This window comes from Myotis brandtii, unplaced genomic scaffold (assembly GCF_000412655.1).
Source record: "Myotis brandtii unplaced genomic scaffold, ASM41265v1 scaffold266, whole genome shotgun sequence".
NCBI classification, from domain to species: domain Eukaryota; kingdom Metazoa; phylum Chordata; class Mammalia; order Chiroptera; family Vespertilionidae; genus Myotis; species Myotis brandtii.
Genome location: NW_005360124.1, coordinates 8,759,537 through 8,779,311, shown reverse-complemented (window position 1 = coordinate 8,779,311; position 19,775 = coordinate 8,759,537). Strand labels below are relative to the sequence as shown.

The window sequence follows — 19,775 nt, the reverse complement described above, 5'->3', positions numbered from 1 at the left end:
TAAATGCGGGGTGGGGTAATAGCAAAAATTATAACAAGCTTCCTCTATTTCTATAAATACAAAAAGTTTGTATTCGTTGATGATAATTAAGGGTAATTTTATTTTAAAAGATTTTCATTCTAGGAGCTGTGGACAGCAAATCTCTTTCAGCTAATATAGGAACCATTTATATGGAAACTCTTGTGCAACGCATTCATCCCCAGAGGCAAGTGGGACTGTATAGCAAGAGGGAGAATAACCAGAAAAGAGGGAGGGAAATAACAACGTTGTGTACATGCACGTGGGCGCGCACATTATCATTTTCATACTGTAACATTAAGCTAAAATTAATTTTAAGAAAGCCTCAAAGGGGGGAAATTAAGATGCAAAAGAATAATCAAAGAGAGAAGTAAAGGAGAAGGAAGCAGTCATATCCAATTAGCCGCAGGGAAAGGGTATGAGGGTTTGGTGTTGGGTTAACAATTACATGTTTCATACCATCCCATGGACTGCCTTCCCGAGTCACCATCCGGACCAGGTGGCAGTAGGAACAAGGAAGACAGGCTGATATGCCAACCCCGGGTATTCTTTAGTTCCTAGAGCTTTGTCCTAGGCCTTTGCTCATTGTTATAAGGCAGCTCCGTTATGCTTTAATTTGCACCATCTGTTTATGGTACTTGTTAATGGGTCCTCTTTTTGTATCTCCCTTTCTCCAATTTTAACCCCTTGAGTGCCGGGGAGCGCGATCGTGCTCCTCCTGTCTTTCGCCAAAAGTGCCGGGAGCGCTATCAAAGCTTCGAAATGGCGTCCAGTTCTAAGTCTGCTTTTATTAGTGATGATGATATTGCTAAATATGTCAATGTAGTAAAGGTTTCCTTAAGTTTTTGAATATGTAACTTCATTTACTTGCGATTCATAATTTTTTTCCTAAACTGCTGTAAAATCAGCAAAAATGCCTTGGCAATTTTAGCATAGTTCCTAGGATATTGGTTGGCACTCAAAGGGTTAAAGGAAGAAATGGTCTCAGTAGGCAAGAAAAATTTTCTTTTCAAACCTAAAAATAAGTAACAGTACCTTGAGTTTGTAAGGCTGGGCAGTTCTGATGAACTGGGAATGCAGCGTGCTTTCTGCAGATTCCTTTCTATTTCCTGAGGCACATCTCCCGGGAGCAGGGGGCTGGGAAAGGCTCTGAGCAAAGCTGGTCACTCTCTGGCATATAGTATTTCATTTTTAAAATTTAAAAAAAAAAGGGAAAAAAGAAGATTATAATGATGACAATTAACATTGTATTTCTAGACAGTAATGAAAAACAAATATAGTACTGTGTCCTACCAAATATCCCATGGTATTCTCTCATCCAGGATTAATAAGTAATCATTAATCAGATTAATTACTCACTGACCCCAAAAGAGCCTCCCATGATCTCCTTCTTATTAAGGGCACTGTTATTTCCTAACACCTTAGGAAACGTGCTCTTTTGTTCCCTATTATGGATCTGCATTCCTTCTCAATGTGGAAATTCCATTAGAAATCAATGGATGTTCCATACCTGGAACAAGCTCAGAATAGGCAATAAAGATACACAGTTCTGATAAGGAAAAGTCCCCACTCACAAACAGCTGCCAGGTTAAGGTTAAGTTAGGAAGTTGTGGAATCTCTCCACGTGTTATATAAGATCGCCACCGGAATTCCAGTGGCTCAGCACAACAACAAAACTCATTGCATGAACCTTTAATCAGTGAGAAAGAAAAACAAAGAGAAGCATTGGTAAAGGGACAAATATAAAGTTTATGGTACAAACCCTAGGCTTTGAACTATTTTATTTATTTTTAGTTTCTGTTTTATGGATATAAATTAGACATAAAAGTGATGGGGTGAGACTTTTTAAAGATAATACTCAACTGATTACTATTGTGATAAAGAATTAATTAGTATCATCAGTGATAATCATGAGAATTATTATTAACAGTTACTCGATACCCTCTATGAAAAAAAAACTAAAAATATGGGTTTTTCAGTTATTGATTTATTTAGTCCTTTGGATAAATTTACAAAAGGAGTATTGTTGTTCCCCTTTTATAGATAAGGAAACTGGCACACAGAGAAGTTAAGTTTCTTGCTCAAGATTACACAGCTACTAATGAGCAAAACAAAGCTTCAATTCCAGATCTCTCTGGCTCCAAATCATGTATTTGTAACTCCATGATCTAATTTATGAGGCAACACAATAAACTCAGTACTGCTTCACTAGAAAAGAATCAGATAAATGGGTCATTCCTAGAAAGGGCACTAGGACAGGTGCCTCGCCTGCTCCCCCCTGGACTGCACCGAGGCCACAGTCAGTCCTGGTAGCTGCCACTGGTAGCCACACAGCAAGCTGTAGTTTGTTTAAATGAAGGAGCTGACACCTCAAGTGTATCCCTATGCTCTTGAAATTTCAATAAAGAACATTTTCTCTGTGCACACTGGGTTTCTTTTGGTTTTGTTATTTCATTTCCTAAAGCCAAGTTGGGCTTTCATATCACCTAATTCTTTATGAATAAAGGTCAAAAGAAACCTTGGGTAGCTTGATATTCTGGACTCTTCACATGATCTTAGTCCCAACTTCCCAGTCTCATCCCTCACCACCTGCTGGCACTTCTCCAATGACAAAGGTCTCCTTTTCACTGCAAAAACATCCCCTGACGTCCACAGCCCTGTGCCTTTCACTGTCTCTGTTCTTCTCAAAAATGCCCTTTTCCTAACATTTCAATTAGCCTCTAATAAAAATTAGTCTCTTCAGTTTACTGCTCTGTAAAGGCAGTTTCAAGAAACAAGCTATGTTTTCTCTGTTAGCCAGTCTGATTTCACATTCCTAGACTTTTAAAACTATGATGAAAAATATGTGTTTTTAAGTACATTCTGCATGCATCTTTCAATACAATCCCCACACTTGTCCCAAGTTTGTCACCTCCAGACTACGGACTACTATGAGTTTATAGATCGAATCCCATTAAGCTTTAGACTTCTGGATTTTCAAAAGAGACAGAAAGGAAGGAAAGAACTGGTCATCTCTCCCCCTAATCTTTCTCATCACATTACTTCGGTGTCAGTATAGCACATATTCTAATCTGTTCTGTATCATGGCTAGTTATCTATAAATCTTTTCCCTCTATGAGTTTCTAAACTCCTAATCGTTATGTCCATCCCAGGCCAACATGCCAGCACAGTACCTCACATACAGCAAATACTCAAAAAATGTTGATGCACAGAATGCCCATTTTAGGAGCTATTCCCATCTGAACTTGCCAAGCCACTTTTATGAGCTATCCGTAATTTTACTAGGGTCTTTTCAATTGTGCTACCTTGTGTTTTCTGTAGAGATTGTAGAAGGCTCTGAAATTTTTTCTGGTGTAGCTGCTGCGGTACGCTCCACCAATGAGGTACTCTATTACCAATCCAATGTCAATTAGTGTTATTCTGTAGCCTGAAAGAAGGGTATGCTGAAACAAAACATGTAATCAGTTAAAACTTTCAGTTCTCTTTCCCTACTTTTCCATGCCATTAGAGCATAACCAAATCAACTGCAAAGAGATAGAGCCATACTTTTCAATCATTTTTACAAACTCATCAATTTATATGACCAGCTATTGATACAAACTCCTTGTTGAGATGGGAAAGGATACTTAGCTTTAATATGGTTTTAGTTTTGTAGACATTGAATGTCTGCTTATATCTGCTCCTTTTCTCTCTCTTTTTCTCTCTCATGCATGCACATACTTTAGAATAAAATACATTTAAGCATAGTATTAAAAATCGTTTTTAAGTGGAAATAACATAACGACTACAACAGAAGTAATATTACTGGAAGATATGTTGAATGTATGTAATCAAAAATTAACAATAGGTTAAATCTTCAGCCTCTCTCTTTATGAAAATGGCTATAACACTTTGCATTGTGCTGACAACATCATACGCAAAACAAGAATACGGAAGGAAGTAGAACACATAGAAGTAAGAAACATGGAATGGCAGAACCAAATGAGATGTCCAAATATAAGGCTGTGCCAAGACAAATGTTATGGTTGGTAGGAGAGCCTAGCAACAGATTTCTAAGTACCTGGATCTTAGTCTAAATGAAACTTATTTCAGCCCCTAAAAACCCACCTTCAAAAATGTTATTTCTGAAGTGTAATTCACAGGACACTTTTAAAGGCACACAGAGCACTGAACAAGCTCTCTGTGGATAACGTTCACGAGGCACTGAACAAGAAATAAGGTGATATATATGTATATATGTAAATATGTAAATGATAATATCCCTTTTTCACATTCATAATTTATGTTTTTCAAGAAATGATAAAAATTATGCTCTTATTTGCTGCTAGGTTAGAGCCTATTTAACCTGTTGCACTCCTTTTTTTTCAGTTTACTGTGACAGAATCTAAGTTTAAGGAAATAATCCAAGGAGAAGCATTTTGATCTAGCACAAATCGATGCAAACTAAATTTACATCGGCACAGACACTTTTGCTTACTACTAATTTGACAGCTAAATGTCTTCTTCTGCATCCTTTCCCTCTGGCTCTCCCACCATGTCAATATAACCAGAAAGCCTATACTCTCTCCACCAAGGAATTAGACCTCAGAAAAATGTGGAAAGAACTTTTCAAGCTCGTCGTGGGTGGATATTAATCATGGTGACAAATAAAAGGCACTCCCAGTGTTCTGCACATGGGAATAAAAGTTCCTAGTAATTAAAAGAGAAGGAATTAAGGCATAAACATCTGTTAAAGTTGAGAGGTTTTGGTAAGTAATGGGACAGATTATTTTAAATCTAACTTCAGCCCTAACCAGTTTGGCTCAGTGGATAGAGCATCAGCCTGTGGACTCAAGGGTCCCAGGTTTGATTCCGGTCAAGGGCATGTACCTTGGTTGCGGGCACATCCCCAGTAGGGAGTATGCAGGAGGTAGCTGAATCGATGTTTCTAACTCTCTATCCCTCTCCCTACCTCTCTGTAAAAAATCAATAAAATATATATTTTTAAAAAATCTGACTTCACTCAAAGGTCAATAAAAATACCATCAGCAAATTATGAGGAAAGGAACAGAGCAATGGGGTTCATCCTAGTTCTCTAGAACAATGCTTAGACTCAAAAAAAGAAGTGAGGGCCTCCAAGCCATCACTAAGGTATCATTAATAGTCAAAACAATAACAAAAACAACAGAAATCACATGTCCAGGAAGTGTATTTTTAACAGATATTATTATCATCATTGGCAATACTGCTGTACCACATTGAGCTCTAGTTCTGATTCGAAGTTTTATGTGTCTCTGATTGATATTTTATGAGAAAATAATTATTAGCTTATGATACTTACTTGGTGGATCAAATCTTTTAAAACACAGAGTAAACTTATAAAAGTATGCTTTGGTGATGAAATTGTTCAGTCACTAGTAAAGAGGGTAGGGGTAGGTAATTCACTAGAAAATCCAAATCTACATTTTACAGAGCAAAACCTGGTGAAACCTCCATCAAAACCTAAGGCAATGCATAAAGAAATGTGCACAAATTCGTAACTAGGTTACCTGTTTTACATCTCGGACAAGATGATGCAAGAGCATATTAGTGGGTCCTTGTTTCTGTAATAAAGAACAAAAGAAAGAATTTTAATTGCCTTTTCATTACCAGGGGGGGGAAACTTTATTTCAGAATGCATAAATAATGCAGAATACTGAAAATTTTCTTTTAACATCTTTAGGAATGCAGCTTAAGCCACATTAATTCTAAGGAAGATGTTTCCCAAGAGAAGATGTAATTAGATTGAAATACTTTTCAAAGCAAGATGTATGTGTATAGGTAGGTAGTAAGGACTTAGCTTTATGTGACAAGAGGCAGAAATTAATTTTAGCTAGTTTGTAACTACTCTTTAACATATATAAACCACACAATTACTTTTCATCAACAAATATTTATTGAACCCTTACTATGTTCAATCAAGCTTATGAGAGAGTCAATGAAAAATATAAGTACTTTCTTTGCAGAGTTTTTCCCGAATAGAAAAGAATGAGTACTGCCCTAGCCAGTTTGCTTGGTGGATAGAGCGTCGGCCTGCAGATTGAAGGGTCCCGGGTTCAATTCCGGTCAAGGGCACATGCCCAGGTTACGGGCTCGATGTGCAGGAGGCAACCGATCAATGATTTTCTCTCTCTCTCCCCCTCTCCCTTCCTCTCTGAAATCAATAAAAATATTTTAAAAAAAGAAAAGAATGGGTACTTACACAGAAAAATAACCAACTATATAAAGATGTGTGTGCTCAAGAGTTGAAAATAATTTGTTCTATAGGGACCAGTCAAAAAGACAGAACTTGAATAGGACTTTAAAGAAAGACTAAGATTCAAAGGACAAGGAAGGACATTTCAAGAAGGGTGCATGACTCAAGCAATTGGTGTTTTTACAATGAGTAAGCCAGTTTAGTTACAATAAGGGGGTGCATAAAAAGTTGCAGGAACAGAATTTTAACAGTGGCCTTAAGATGCTTTCAGTAATACAATTAAACTAATTTATTCCTATTCACATCTGTGGCATTAATTATGATAGTAAGACCATAATTACTACAATATTTTCTTGAATTAGATTACACCTCTATTCTGTGTAGTTAATGATGGGAAATACAAAAATATCCCTAGGATCAAATGGAATCGGTAAGAATAGTTCTTTGGTTGAAAAGTCTATCTCTCTATAAGCTATATTTGTACATGAACATTCAAGAAGACTTGAACATTCAAGCTAAACCTTAATGTAAATTTTAAAGGAGGAGATTGATGAAATGTTCCAATACTCACTGTATTATAGAGCTCTTCCAGTCTAGGGATGGTAAGAAAGCGATGGAGGTTCACTCCATACTCTATTAAGAGCTTCACAAAATCCACCCGATCCATCACTAAAGCATCTAACATTGCTTGTTCCAGTGAGCCAGGCTTCAGAGGGTAGGAATAAATAAAAGATATAAAGACAATTAAGAAAGTAGAAATAACTTAAAAGACCGCGTGTATTTGAGCTCAAAACTATACCAACATGGTAAATACAAAATACAATCTTCTTTCAGCACCGAATGAAGAAATACTGTAATGAAAAGTGAACCTGAAGATATAAAGGACATACTGAATAAATTTGCTCTTGGGTGGCGAAACTGACTATTATAAAGATCTCAATACTTACCTAATAAAAGCACAGGTTTAATGCAATTCTAATAAAAATCTACTTTGTGGCATTTTTTTCTCCTTTTTTGTAACTTGGCACGTTTCCATTTAAACTACACCTGGCTTTGGGGTATAAATGATACCCAAAAGTATAAATGGCAATTTAAACACATCCTACCTAAAACTCCATTAAAACTATAGTAAAGGAATTTTTTTTTAAAGAAACGAATCCCCTAATACAAGAAAGTCGAGAGTGCAACATTCTCAAAGTTGGAAAGCAGATGGTCAAGTGGTAATTGACTTAGCAGTCTCCAGAAAGCCAGAAAGTGAAAGTCCCCAGAAATTAAAACTGAAAAAAGTCAACAACCAAATAAGTCTATGCCACAGAATTCTGGCAGCCCTGGGATGAAATAAACACACCGATGCTGAATTTCTCATGTTGGGGCCTTCCCACAAAACATCAACTAAGAGGAATCAGGCAATGAGGAAGAAGAAAACTTCTAAAGAACCATCATTAATATCCTCAGAAATAAGAGAAGATATTTATACTCAGGGTGCCATTAAAAAAAAAAGACAAGGAACAATTTGCTCTTAGAAGTTAATGGCCTGCTACCAAAACAAACAAACAAAAAAAAGCTACCTGCAAGGCATGAAAATTAAAGCTGAAGAAATCTACCAAAGAAAATGCACATTAGATAAAAGAAATAAGATAAGATTAGAAGAGCCATGGTCCAACATTTAATTAATAGGAATTCCAGAAAGAGAACGGAGAACACAGGGGAGGAAATTCCCCAGAACAGAAACACCCGATGGCCAAATTGAAAGCACGTGTTCAGCATAATGGACCTAAAGACTCAAAATAACACATATATTTGTGAAATCTCAGAACACTGGAAAAACCGGAAGACTTTTTTTAAACTTCCAGAGGAGGGAATAAAATGGTCACAAAGGATCAGAAAACAGAAAGATTTTTACTTCTCAACAGCAATGCTGAGTATTAGAAAATACACATTCAAAATTCCCTAGGAGAATTACTTCCAATCTAGAATTAAAATATATTAAAACATATAAGTCCTCAAAATCTTCTATACTCCCTTTCTCAGGAAGTTACTGAGTTTGGTGAATGATGCACACCACCAAAATAAAGGAGTAAATCAAGAAAGAGGAAGATAAGAAATACAGAAAACAGATGCTCTGACACAAGAGGGATTCCCAAGACAATAAAGGATGACAGTCCAGCACCAGGAACCGCAGGCAACGAGTCCATACTGCAGCAGTGAGGACCACAGGCAGAAGTGTTGAGCTGTCTCTAAAACTGATGAATCAGAAGACAGCAATATGACTTACTGTAGCAGGCAGTTAGGCATGAGCAGAGCAAGGACAGTGGACCAAGTATGGAAGGTCACCAGAGAGGAAAGTCCCAGGTGCCTAGCAACAAACAGTTGTAGGGTGGGATCTCATCCCCCGGGTAACCTTTTCTCCCCTTTCAATTTCACTGGTTATATGGGGTTCGGACCCTCCTCTGAAGTTTCTTCTCCTTGCGTGTCGCTAGTCAGGTGGTCCACCCCCTTAGAAGAGGAACAAGGGGGCCAGAGCATAGCCTCATATGACCCCATACAAGCTCTTGCATGACCGCTCCCTTAAGCATTAAGACCTCAGGACAGCCCTCAGGGCCGGGTGGCTCAGTTGGCTGGTGCATCATCCCATACACCAAGAGGTTTTGGGTTCAATGACCGTTCACAGCACATACCTAGGTTGTGGTTTCAATCCCTGGTTGGGGCATATATGAGAGGCAACTGATCAATGTTTCTCTCTCACATCAGTATTTCTCTCTCTCTCTCTCTCTCTCTCTCAAAAAATTAATAAGAACATATTGTGTGAGGATTAAAAAAAAAGACCTCAGAACAATGAAGTTCTGACCCGCATCAAATAATCTTAGAAACAAAGCCTCAGGTTTGTTGACCACAGAGACAGAAATTTGGTCAAACTAGAGATAACATCTAGGCCTCAGTTGTATTTCAGCTCCAGGCCCAGAAAAGCAGCAAGGCCAGGTGGAGTAATATCATGGCTGACATCAGGACCAGCTGTGATGACTAATGACTCCCTTCCCTGGCGCTGACCATTCAGTGGAGACCACAACCCTGAAGGGACACACCTGGAAAGCTGATGAATAGTCTATTGAGATCCTCCCCTAGGAACTCCCCTAAAATGCCCACCCTTAAAAGTCCCTAGAACAGAGAACCCAGCTCAGCTCTCTCTTGAGCATGCCTACGCCTTTTCCCACCCCCTTATTTCCCCAGCACACTGAAATCTTTCCCCCTTTCCTTCCCCCAGGTACATACTAGTATATCCTTGCTTTTCTCCTAAGTTCCAAGGGCCCTTCTTTTGCCACTGTAGTTTGTTTCCTGAGCCCATTTCTTCTACAAGTCACTTCTACCTCTGTGACTTCCTAAATAAACGCTCTCTTAAAGTTTGAGTCCTGACTAAATTCTTTCTTAGCCAGAACTCAAGTACCAAGGCTGCTGAACCAAGGTCCGATCTGACTCAACCAGTCTAACACCTGGTGCTGTTTCACCAACATTATTATTTAGAAATATGGAGGTTTATAAGTAACAGAACAGTAAAAAATGTCAAAAGTACTTGGCTCTTGGGATTAGCAGGAAAAAGAACTACTGTGTTTTGTTTTGGTTTTTAGCAGAGTTTTGGTACCATTTGATGTTTTAAACAATATGTATGATTAGTTTGATCCCAAAATAATCTGCCTGTCATATGGTAACAACTGTAATTTTTTAAAAATGAAATGTTAATAGTAATAGTAATTATGATTACCACTAGAGGTAATTTTTCTTCTGTTTACTATTCTCTGTTTTCATTAATTTCTACTATGAGCAATTATTACAATTTAATGCAAAAAGTATATAAAATAAACTTAAAGTTTTAAATCCTATATAATAAAAGCATAGTATGCAAATTGTCCCCTCAACGAGAGTTCTTCCTGGAGTTCGACCAGGGGGCGGGCCGGCTTGGGGAAGGGAGGGAGGCCCTGGCACTGGCAGGTGGCCAGGGGAAGGGAGAGAGTACCTGGCCGGCAGCCGGCAGCTCCTAGGGACCCTACTAGTGCATGAATTTCATGCACTGGGCCTCTAGTAATATAAAAATCTGCCCATTCAAAAAATAAAAAATCCTTCTGATCTGCGTTTCCCCAAACTTTTTCAGCTTCAATTAGGATGTAGGAGCCAAGGAGGGGGGACAATATTTTCAGGGAGGCAGAGTAGGTGAGAGAAATGTTTTTGTGATCCCTGGGCACCTAACTATAGAGATGCTACCCCCCCCACCCCTCTGAAGCCAATTAATCTCCCCTCCAATTTCCTCTTTCACCCCTACCTAACAAACCAACACAAAATATTTTTCCCAAATAACTTCATTCTCATTATACCTTCCAATGTTGTCCATGTATTAGGATATGTTTCTTAGCAATGTCCATTCTATTCCAAGCCATTGCCAGATTTAATTGTTCAGATGCTGATAAATTTGTGCCTGGAGTAACAGAAAGGAACAATCATATATTATATTTAAAATGTCAACATATGAAGCACACAGTGTCACTGAATATAAAAACAGGAAGTGAGAAACAGGTGTAACCCTATCAGACACTCACCTTTTAGCAGAGCTGTTAGGATTGCTAGGTCAAGATCTTGCAACTCCTCAGAATCAGCCTCAAATATGATAATCTATAACAGTTGAAAAACAGAAAGCCATACATTTTGAAAACTAGCAAAGAAATGCTTTCAAGAGTACCCACAAAATTCATGCTCAAGCTAATGAACTGAATAAAACAATCTCCATTAATCACTCAGAGTTTAAATATTTACTTATAGAAGAGAAAATGTCTATGTAGGGTAATGGAGAATTGTGGGCATGCATGGGGAAAAAAACAACTAAAAAATCCATGTTTCCTAGAGGAAACTTATATAAAAGAACATTACTACATTAATTTACTGTACACGTGCTATAAAGAAAAGAAACTCAGTTCAGTCCTTGTGTAAAGGAAATCATTCCTCATTTTAAAGGAATACCAAATGAGATCCTTTTGTTCACTTTGCCTTAGAAACTAAGACTTTTGCTTTTTAATGACAAGTGAATCCTAAAGGATTTGTCATAAAATAAGTGAGGCAATTACAATGCACCCAATGAGCAAGTACAGTGGACAGCACAGGCTGTCATCACAATGTCAAAGTGTCCCGTGCATCCCAGCATGCGACTAATGTTTTCAAGACAAATAAGGACATTATTTATTACTATACAAGGTCTCCTGATATTAATGAATGTATCTCAGTCTTTCCAAATGAAAATATGTTTTATATAGTAGAGGGGGCTGTTCAACAAAAGAGCCTAGATTGGCAAGTTCTAGGCCTACATATGCCACTAACTAGTCAAACTTGGGTCAACATCTTATGACCACTGTATCTGAGGTCCTCACCCACATAATGAGAGGAACCCTAACCTCCAAGGTCTCATGAAGACAGAAAAACTATGCTTCTACAATTCAGACACTGGTTTCCTCCACCTTACAGTCCCTCTGTGTGCATGAGTAACATCAAACTTCAATTACAAAGGAGCTGAGAGCCTAATTCCTATAATGTGCAAACCCTTAGTTGCCTTCTCTAGTTCCCTCTTGGTATTACACCACCACTCATTGGTAATTTTCCTTGATGACAGGAAGAGGCAAATATAAGGGTGATCTCTTTAGCATGTCCTTTTCTTAAAAAGTATATAAAATTTCAACTCTGAGCTCAAGGTTCAACTCTACTACTTCATAACTTCATACTCTGAGTAAATCACTTAATTTCTGTAGGCTTCAGCTCCGTCTGAAACTGAAATAAGCAATCACTGCCACATTGAACTCACTTATGGGGCTATTTGGGGTGAAATACATATCTGAAAGCACACTGCTAATTATAGTCATGGTTGTTACTTTTGTTATTAGGACAACTAAAACCCCAGGGCTTTTTCACATATGTTTAGTCATGCTTTGTCTAGCCAGAACTTGTTCAATTGGTTTTTATAAGGCCAGGTGCTTAAAGATGATAAAAATCTTGTATAATTAGACCCAGCCTTCAAATTCTGGAAAGATCACAGTACATCATAACATATCTGCATATTTACCGTAATTGTCAGCTTCAGATTATCCAATCATTGAAAAAAAATTTTCATCAAAGTACCCTAAAACACTAAAGTATTTTCCTGAATCTATATTATATTCTCAGCTCATAGCGTTTAGACTCCGTTTTCTATCCCAAAGTATATAGTCACATTTCCCATTGCCAGTGGGTCTTTATGATCTCCCGCAGGATTTACTCAGGATGCCCAATGAAGTCCTCTAGCCCAACAGACTGGGGATCACTTAAGACAGGAAGCTGTTCCTTTAACCACTGACAAAATGTATGTGTAATTTCCTCTAAATTAATCACTTTTATGTACTATTGCTATGCTAAGTGCTTTTTCCTAAATTCCTTGGAAATTTGCAACAGGGAGTGCGGGGTTAAGAAGCCAGGTTACTCAACTAAGGGTCAAGTTCTGTAGAGTTACATATGACTTTTAAAAATGATAAAAAATAAATAGTACAATTGTTAAAAATTAGCATTTTTAAGTCGATTGAGTCATCACTTCATCATACTCACAGAATCCCTGTGTACCATGCACTCCATTAGAATCTGAAAAAGGTGCCTGGTCTGTTTAAGACTGAAGTTGAAAGTGTTCTGAATCATGCAGATGATCTCCTCCTTCACCTGAGGACGGAGTGTCCTGGGAGAGAGATAAGTGGCTGGGACTTGACACAATGCAGAGAAGGGAACAGTCACCAACATCAGTACAAGAAAACCAAGCGTCTGCCTGACCTGACTGAGAGGCTTCTATGGACAGTTCTGCCCAGGAAGAAAATGAGCAGGAAGCAAAGAGAGGCAGCAGCACCAGAAATCTGAATTTGAAAATGAGAATAGACTGCTCGGCCATGATCCTGGAAAGACTAAACTTGGGCAAGGTTCTCGAGCTGGTAGATTTCCAGGAGGCCATCAATCTTCAGAAGTTATGGACACAGTATTCTCAAAAGGATCTGAAACCCCAAAAAGTTCAAGAACCGCTCATAGAGGGTGACTTTAGGAAAGGGAAAGGTGTGAAAGGATAAGGAAGAGGGTGGAGGGTGAAAGCAGAGAGCCGAGGGCTGAAAAGGAGATCAATTGTAAGGAAATAATCGTCCGAAAGCAGTTATAGCATAAGCATGAGTGTTTATTAAGTAAATTAGCAGGATCTATATTTTAGTTCATTAGCATTTTATTTACTAAATGTCATGCTTTTGAAATGGGAAAAACCACAGTGGATATAGGGATGGCTGGAGAAAAATCACCTTCTTATTTAAAGTGGGGGAAAGAGCCAGGCCGGCGTGGCTCAGTGGTTGAGCGTCAACCTATGAACGAGGAGGTTACGGTTCAATTTCCAGTCAGGGGCACATGCTTTAGTTGTGGCTCAATCCCCAGTGTGGGGCATACAGGAAGCAGCTGATCAATGATTCTCTCTCATCACTGATGTTCCTATCTCTCTCACCTTTCCCTTCCTCTATGAAATCAATAAAAATGTATTTTAAAAATAATAATATAAATAAATAAATAAATAAATGGGGGGAAAGAATTAAAAACTCAAATAAGCACAAAATACATTATATAAATGTCAGGACGTTAATTTCTCCAATTCCTGCTATTTTCTCTGAAGGTGATCTTGTCACAATGGTTTCCTCACTCACGGCAGAATTTTAGCCTTAATGGCCATTTGCAGAAGCATCTCCTCCCTCACTCTCCCTGCACATGCTTTTCCCAGGAGCTCAGACAAGCCTCACGCGTACCTTAGAGGCAGGTCATTCTTCAGCTCAGGGAAACAGCAACTTGCGTCACTGGAGGGCATTTTAATTGATAAATACAAAAATCATTGAAAAATGAATTCCAGTCTCCACCTCTGCCCTCCAAGGATATCCGGCCCACATGAGAGCAGAGCTTAAAGAATTAAAATGAAGGGACAGTCACGGCAGTTTCTGAGGTGAGAGCCAACCACTTACCCTTCATCTGCTAAGTGTTTGTGGGTGAAGGCCAGGAGGTCGGCCGCCCTGCCAGTGCCTTCACACACCACCACTGGGTGTTTGTCTTTCACGGTCTCCCACACCGAGAGGATGACATTGGGACCTCCTTCCACCACCAGCCCTACCATGGGCACGCCTTGTCTTGAGCCTATTTCAGATGACAAACAATACAAAACTGTTACACAGCAACCCTATCTCGGCCGATCAGGCATTCTGATTTCCACACAATTGGAAATGTCACCACAGACATCTGTTACCTGTTCTACCCCCTCTCTCTTTTTGACTCAGGCTTGCGAAGTCCAAGATAAGCAGAAGCTTGGACGTTAAATAAACGTAGTATCTTCAAGCTTTCTCTGGTTTAAAAAAAAAAATAGCTAAAGGCTTTCAGTAATTTTTTTTAAATAAGTAGTCTTCAAGAAACTTTTAACTTCTCATAGTGGAAAATTTCAAACCTATCTGAAAGAAAGCAGAATATAATGGTTCCCAATATACCCATCATTCATCTTCAGAAACGATCAACATTTTGCCAATTCAATCAACTTTTAATGGTGGTTATTTCTATGAACAAGATGGAAAGGATAACACTCAAAGACTATTACATTTCAATTTATTACATTTTTCACTGTTTGAATGTCTTATCATGACTATATACTAGTATTACTTTATTATATTCTTTTTTGAAAATATTAAGTCAACAAAAGTTATGAAATAAAGTGCATAGGATGATCCTATTTATATTTTTAGAACCATATACATGGGTATCTACACGGTATCCCCAAAAATGTAACACACTTTTACATTTTGAAAATGAAATGTATTTTAATAAACAGTGCCTTTGTAATTATTCAAAGTGTGTATACATTTTTGGGGACACCCAAATACAGTATTTCACCTCAAATTAAAAACTCCTGGAACAGCCATCCCAGGAAAGGGCCCCCTCATCATCGAGGGTTGGATTATGAAGAGATGCCACCTTCTGCTGCCTTGAACAGAACGTCTCCATTTCTCCAGGCAGCACCCAGTCCCCCTCCTCCCTGTAAGGATTCCCACCTCTCCACTCAAGGATACTCACCGAATGTGGCCCTCACTCACCTCTCCCTCCTGTAGATACTACCAAAATGGCCATCTCAAAGCATCACTGTGAGCAGGACACAGCATGGATACCTTCTATGGTTCCTATTTCTAAAAGCTCTGACTTCAACCTCTTCCCTGTCTGAGGCAACCCTACCCACATATGAAATGCCATTTCCCCTGAGTATCAAAGTTCATTCCCCTGGTCTTCTCAGGCCAGTCTCCTTCCTGCTCTTCAGCCAATCCCATTCCCTCCTTTTTCCTCCATGCATCCAAACCCTAAGGACTCCTGGACGCTCTGCTAAAGTCCCCACTCTTCCACAAAACCTCCCCTGTCTATACTGTCCCCATAAAATACCATATATTTTTTCCTTTCTCCCAACTGTCACTCAGAGCTCTGTACCACCGCACATCCTGTTTTCTTCTGGTTGTGGGCTCATACACATTAAGGCAGGGGCTGCCTTGGACCTCTCCACTCTATACAGATGACAATGGAGCAGCCAGCTCCACAGCAGGACCTGTTGGCTGACCCCCTGTGGTACTCACCACTATGTATTTTCTGCAGAGAGAGGTACTTTTCCAGGTTCCTCCTGAGCTTCATCTCATTCCCATACTTGCCCACAGTCCCGTCATCGGACAGGATGAAGTAGGAATGCATGCTGTTGAGTGTGGTGAGCTTGCTGAGGGGGTTTCCCAGGGTCTGGTACAGGCACACCACCTGCAAGGACAAGGGAGGGTCAGAGCTCAAGGTCCTTCCCTCAGTTCAGCTGCTCCAAAGGCCTGTCTCTATGCACTATAGAGGTTCTTGTTGAGGTTAAAAAAGCACAACTTGCTACCAAGAACAGTGCTTTTCAAGCTATCTGCGGGGAAGGATCAATATGTGTGTTTTTTAATATTCCAATTTTTTATTGACCGATATGTTCTACTAAGTGTGACTAGTATGCAGTTCTGCTCATGAGACTCAATACAAGTTCAATAACACGTGCACACCCCTCGCTCAGCAAGATAAGCCCACTGACCATGTGCTTGGATGTCACAGCACTGCCACGTTGCTAAAAATGGTTTTGAGTATTTCTTTTCAATTTCAGTACTTACCTTGCTTCAGAAGATTGTAAAAAGGTTCAAGAAGCATAACCAATGGACATAAGACACTGGGGGGTAGGGGAGGCCGTGGGAATGAGGGGGGGGGGAGGGAGGGAGACATATGTAATACTCTTTGTAATACTTGACGCAATAAAAAAAAATTTTTTTTTTAAAATCTGCATCTTTACACAGATTACATCATTGTCCAGAAAATATGCCTTTAGAAGATCTATTCCAGAATAATATTTTGACAGTGATTTTTTTTCTAGTATTCCAAATGAGATGAGGAGTAGCAGACAACCAAATGGCAATTCATTCTATATAAAACATTGAGATCTTTAACATTTACTGACTCTTCCTCACGCTGTTCCCATTCTTAATTGTTTTTCCGAGATGAGAGGAAAGGATTTGGAATTGGAGAGCCCAAATTTAAGTCCAGACTCTTCTAACTAATTCTAGGTAATCCCTACCTCCTTTCTGAGACTGATTTTCTTCATGTACAAATGAAGATGGCAAGAATTTCTACAGCAAAGGGTTTCTGTGAGACTTAAAAGAAATAATGACTATAAAAAGAACTATAAGCTTTACAAACATTATTCCTAAAAAGTTACCTTTATAATTTCAAAAGGTAACACTGAGGCCAGAAACAAAGAGCAAATGATTGACAGATTTAATATATTTTTTTTATTTATGGAATGATCATAAATGATATTTTAAAAAACTGGAGGAAATGCAGCATACATCGCAAAAAATGTAAACAGACTGAATTACAACATATAAGGTCTTTCAAAAACAATAGCCATGCTTGAAAATGCTCAGAAACAACATTAGTGATCAAAAGACATGTAAATAAGAACAATTAGGTATTATTTTATACCAATCAAGATGGCAAAGTTTTTTAAAGGCCAGAATACCCGGAGAATTGGAACAGAGAATTGGACACCCTCACACCCTGTTGGTAGGAATGTCAATTGTTACTATCTTTCTGGAAGCCAATGAGTAACATTTTTAAAGGTAGATGCCAACTAGCCAAAACATTCTACTTTGAGAACTACTTTGAAGGAAATAAAGCCAGCTAGCTTCAAAGATTTATATATCTTATGCATAGCCCATGGACACAGACAAGAGTGTCCTGGGGTGGGGCAGGGACTAGGTGGAGGGGAGTAAATGGCGGGTAGGGATGGGGGACATCTGTAATACTGTCAACAATTTTTTAAAAAAAGAAGGATTCTGTAAAAGTTGGTTTCAACAGAAGCTACTCATCTGTAAATATAATAATAAAGTACTATTAAAAATTGCAAGAAAAGATTTATATATCTTATTATAACATTAATATCATTTTTGCAATAGTGAAAAACAGGAAATCATCTAAGTGAATAATAGTAAAGGAATAGTTAAATAAGTTTATAGTACTTTAATACAGTGGAATATTATGAGGCATGAAAAATCAAAATGGACTCCTAGCCCTCCAGAATTTGGTCTGTTTAGTACTATTTCCCACTAAAAGCAACCATTCATTTCTCCAGAAGCAAAAAATATATACAATGAGCCTGGAACATTTTTTATACCAAAATGCCAGGAAGCTATGAAAAATGACTAAAATTATTTATGTTAAAAGGACTCCAGAGACAACTCAAAAAGGCTCTACTGGGCTAAAGTAGACAATTTGAGCATGATTAAGAATAACAACTGTAATAGATTAAAATATATTAAATATGTTTAAATTCATGAATTAAAATATATATATGTGGCTCACCTTGGAGGATGGTAGATAACAAACTTCTTGTTTTATAAACTGGTAAATAAAGAGAACGAGTCAAGCATTTATTCTACCCCCTTCTATATAACTGTACCACAAGGTAAACTAAATGGCTGATAATAAAATGTTTTTCTCTATAGAGTGTTCAATCTAATAAATGAAGAAAGAATACTATAATATATGTAAGCATTTTGCAACCCTATTGAAATAATGAATGTAGGCAATGACATCATAAAACGAGATATCATATGTTACCAGGGAAGGACACATCTCCTCCTGTGGTGTAAACTTGCACAAATAGAACCTGAATCTGATCATATTTTTGGATCAAACTACCAATTTACAGGAGACAGAGAAACAGACTAAACCTTCTATAAGAGGTTAAATCTGCAAAGTTCAAATTGTGGGAAACTCTTCAGGACAAATGACCCATGTCTTCAACAACAAATAAATTGACAAAAAAAAAAAAAAGAAAAGAAAAGAAAAGAAAAGGAGATGGAGGGAAAAATCTTTAGATTAAAGGTGATTTAAAGTGACTCAATTAAACAAATAAGTGACTCAAAGACATATCAACCCATCACAATGCAGGGAACTTTTTTGGATAATGAAATCAAACAACTGAAAAATTATGAAACAATCAGAAACTTGAACACAGACTGGATATTTTATGATATTCAGGAATTATTGTTAATTGTTAGGTATGATCATGGCGATGTGACTTAGTATATTTTTAATTGTCCACATATTTTAGAAATACCTATTAAAATCTTTACCAATGAGATTATTTAATGTCAGGAATTTGCTTCAAAATAACAGAGGGAGGAGGTGTGGAGTGGATAAGGAAATAGATGAAATAAAATTGACTATCAGTTCATAAGTTGAAGTCAGGAGATGGGAATATAGGAGTTCATTATTCTAATCTATCTACTCTTTAATATGTTTAAATTTTCCAAAATGGAAGTTAAAATAAACCATAAGCATATCTATATTAATTGACATAGAAAAATAACTATGCTAAACAGTTAAGCTAAAAAACAGATTCACAGTAGTGGGTTTCTATTATTATTTTACATACTAACTTTTTTTACTATACATATACACATATATATATATATGGAATAATACACACCAAGACATTAACAGGAGTTTTCTTTCTTCTTCAGACCTTTTGTAATATCTGAGATTCTTACCAAAAATATCCACTAGTTATAAACCTAATTAGACAAGTCTATTCCCTTTAGAAAAACAAACTAATGGAACCAAAGAATCAATACACAGGAATGAATGACGCAGAGAATAGTGATGAGAGAAGAGAAGGGCCAAATCATGATGTCCCTACATGCACACCACAGCAAGAAGTTTGGCTTTTGCCCTAGCTGGTTTGGCTCTCTGGATAGAGCGTCGGCCTGCGGACTGAAGGGTCCCAGGTTCAATTCCAGTCAAGGGCATGTACCTTGGTTTCGGGCACATCCCCAGTAGGGGGTGTGCAGGAGGCAGCTGATCGATGCTTCTCTCTCATCGATGTTTCTAACTCTCTATCCCTCTCCCTTCCTCTCTGTAAAAAATCAATAAAATA

General features: G+C 38.0%; 1 protein-coding gene across 5 annotated transcripts in view; it reads right to left on the bottom strand.

The window, feature by feature from the left end:
- Positions 1-19,775, bottom strand: part of TRPM6 (transient receptor potential cation channel, subfamily M, member 6) — a 145,636-nt gene that overhangs the window by 67,936 nt on the left and 57,925 nt on the right. For all 5 annotated transcript variants that reach the window (XM_014541274.1, XM_014541275.1, XM_014541276.1 and 2 more), the window contains exons 7-15: positions 15,904-16,075; positions 14,266-14,434; positions 12,842-12,965; positions 10,819-10,891; positions 10,597-10,697; positions 6,804-6,938; positions 5,547-5,600; positions 3,324-3,461; positions 1,054-1,188 (exon numbers count right to left, since the gene is read on the bottom strand). In XM_014541274.1, coding sequence (XP_014396760.1) covers positions 1,054-1,188; positions 3,324-3,461; positions 5,547-5,600; positions 6,804-6,938; positions 10,597-10,697; positions 10,819-10,891; positions 12,842-12,965; positions 14,266-14,434; positions 15,904-16,075 — 1,101 coding nt within the window. The remainder of the gene's footprint in view (positions 1-1,053; positions 1,189-3,323; positions 3,462-5,546; positions 5,601-6,803; positions 6,939-10,596; positions 10,698-10,818; positions 10,892-12,841; positions 12,966-14,265; positions 14,435-15,903; positions 16,076-19,775) is intronic.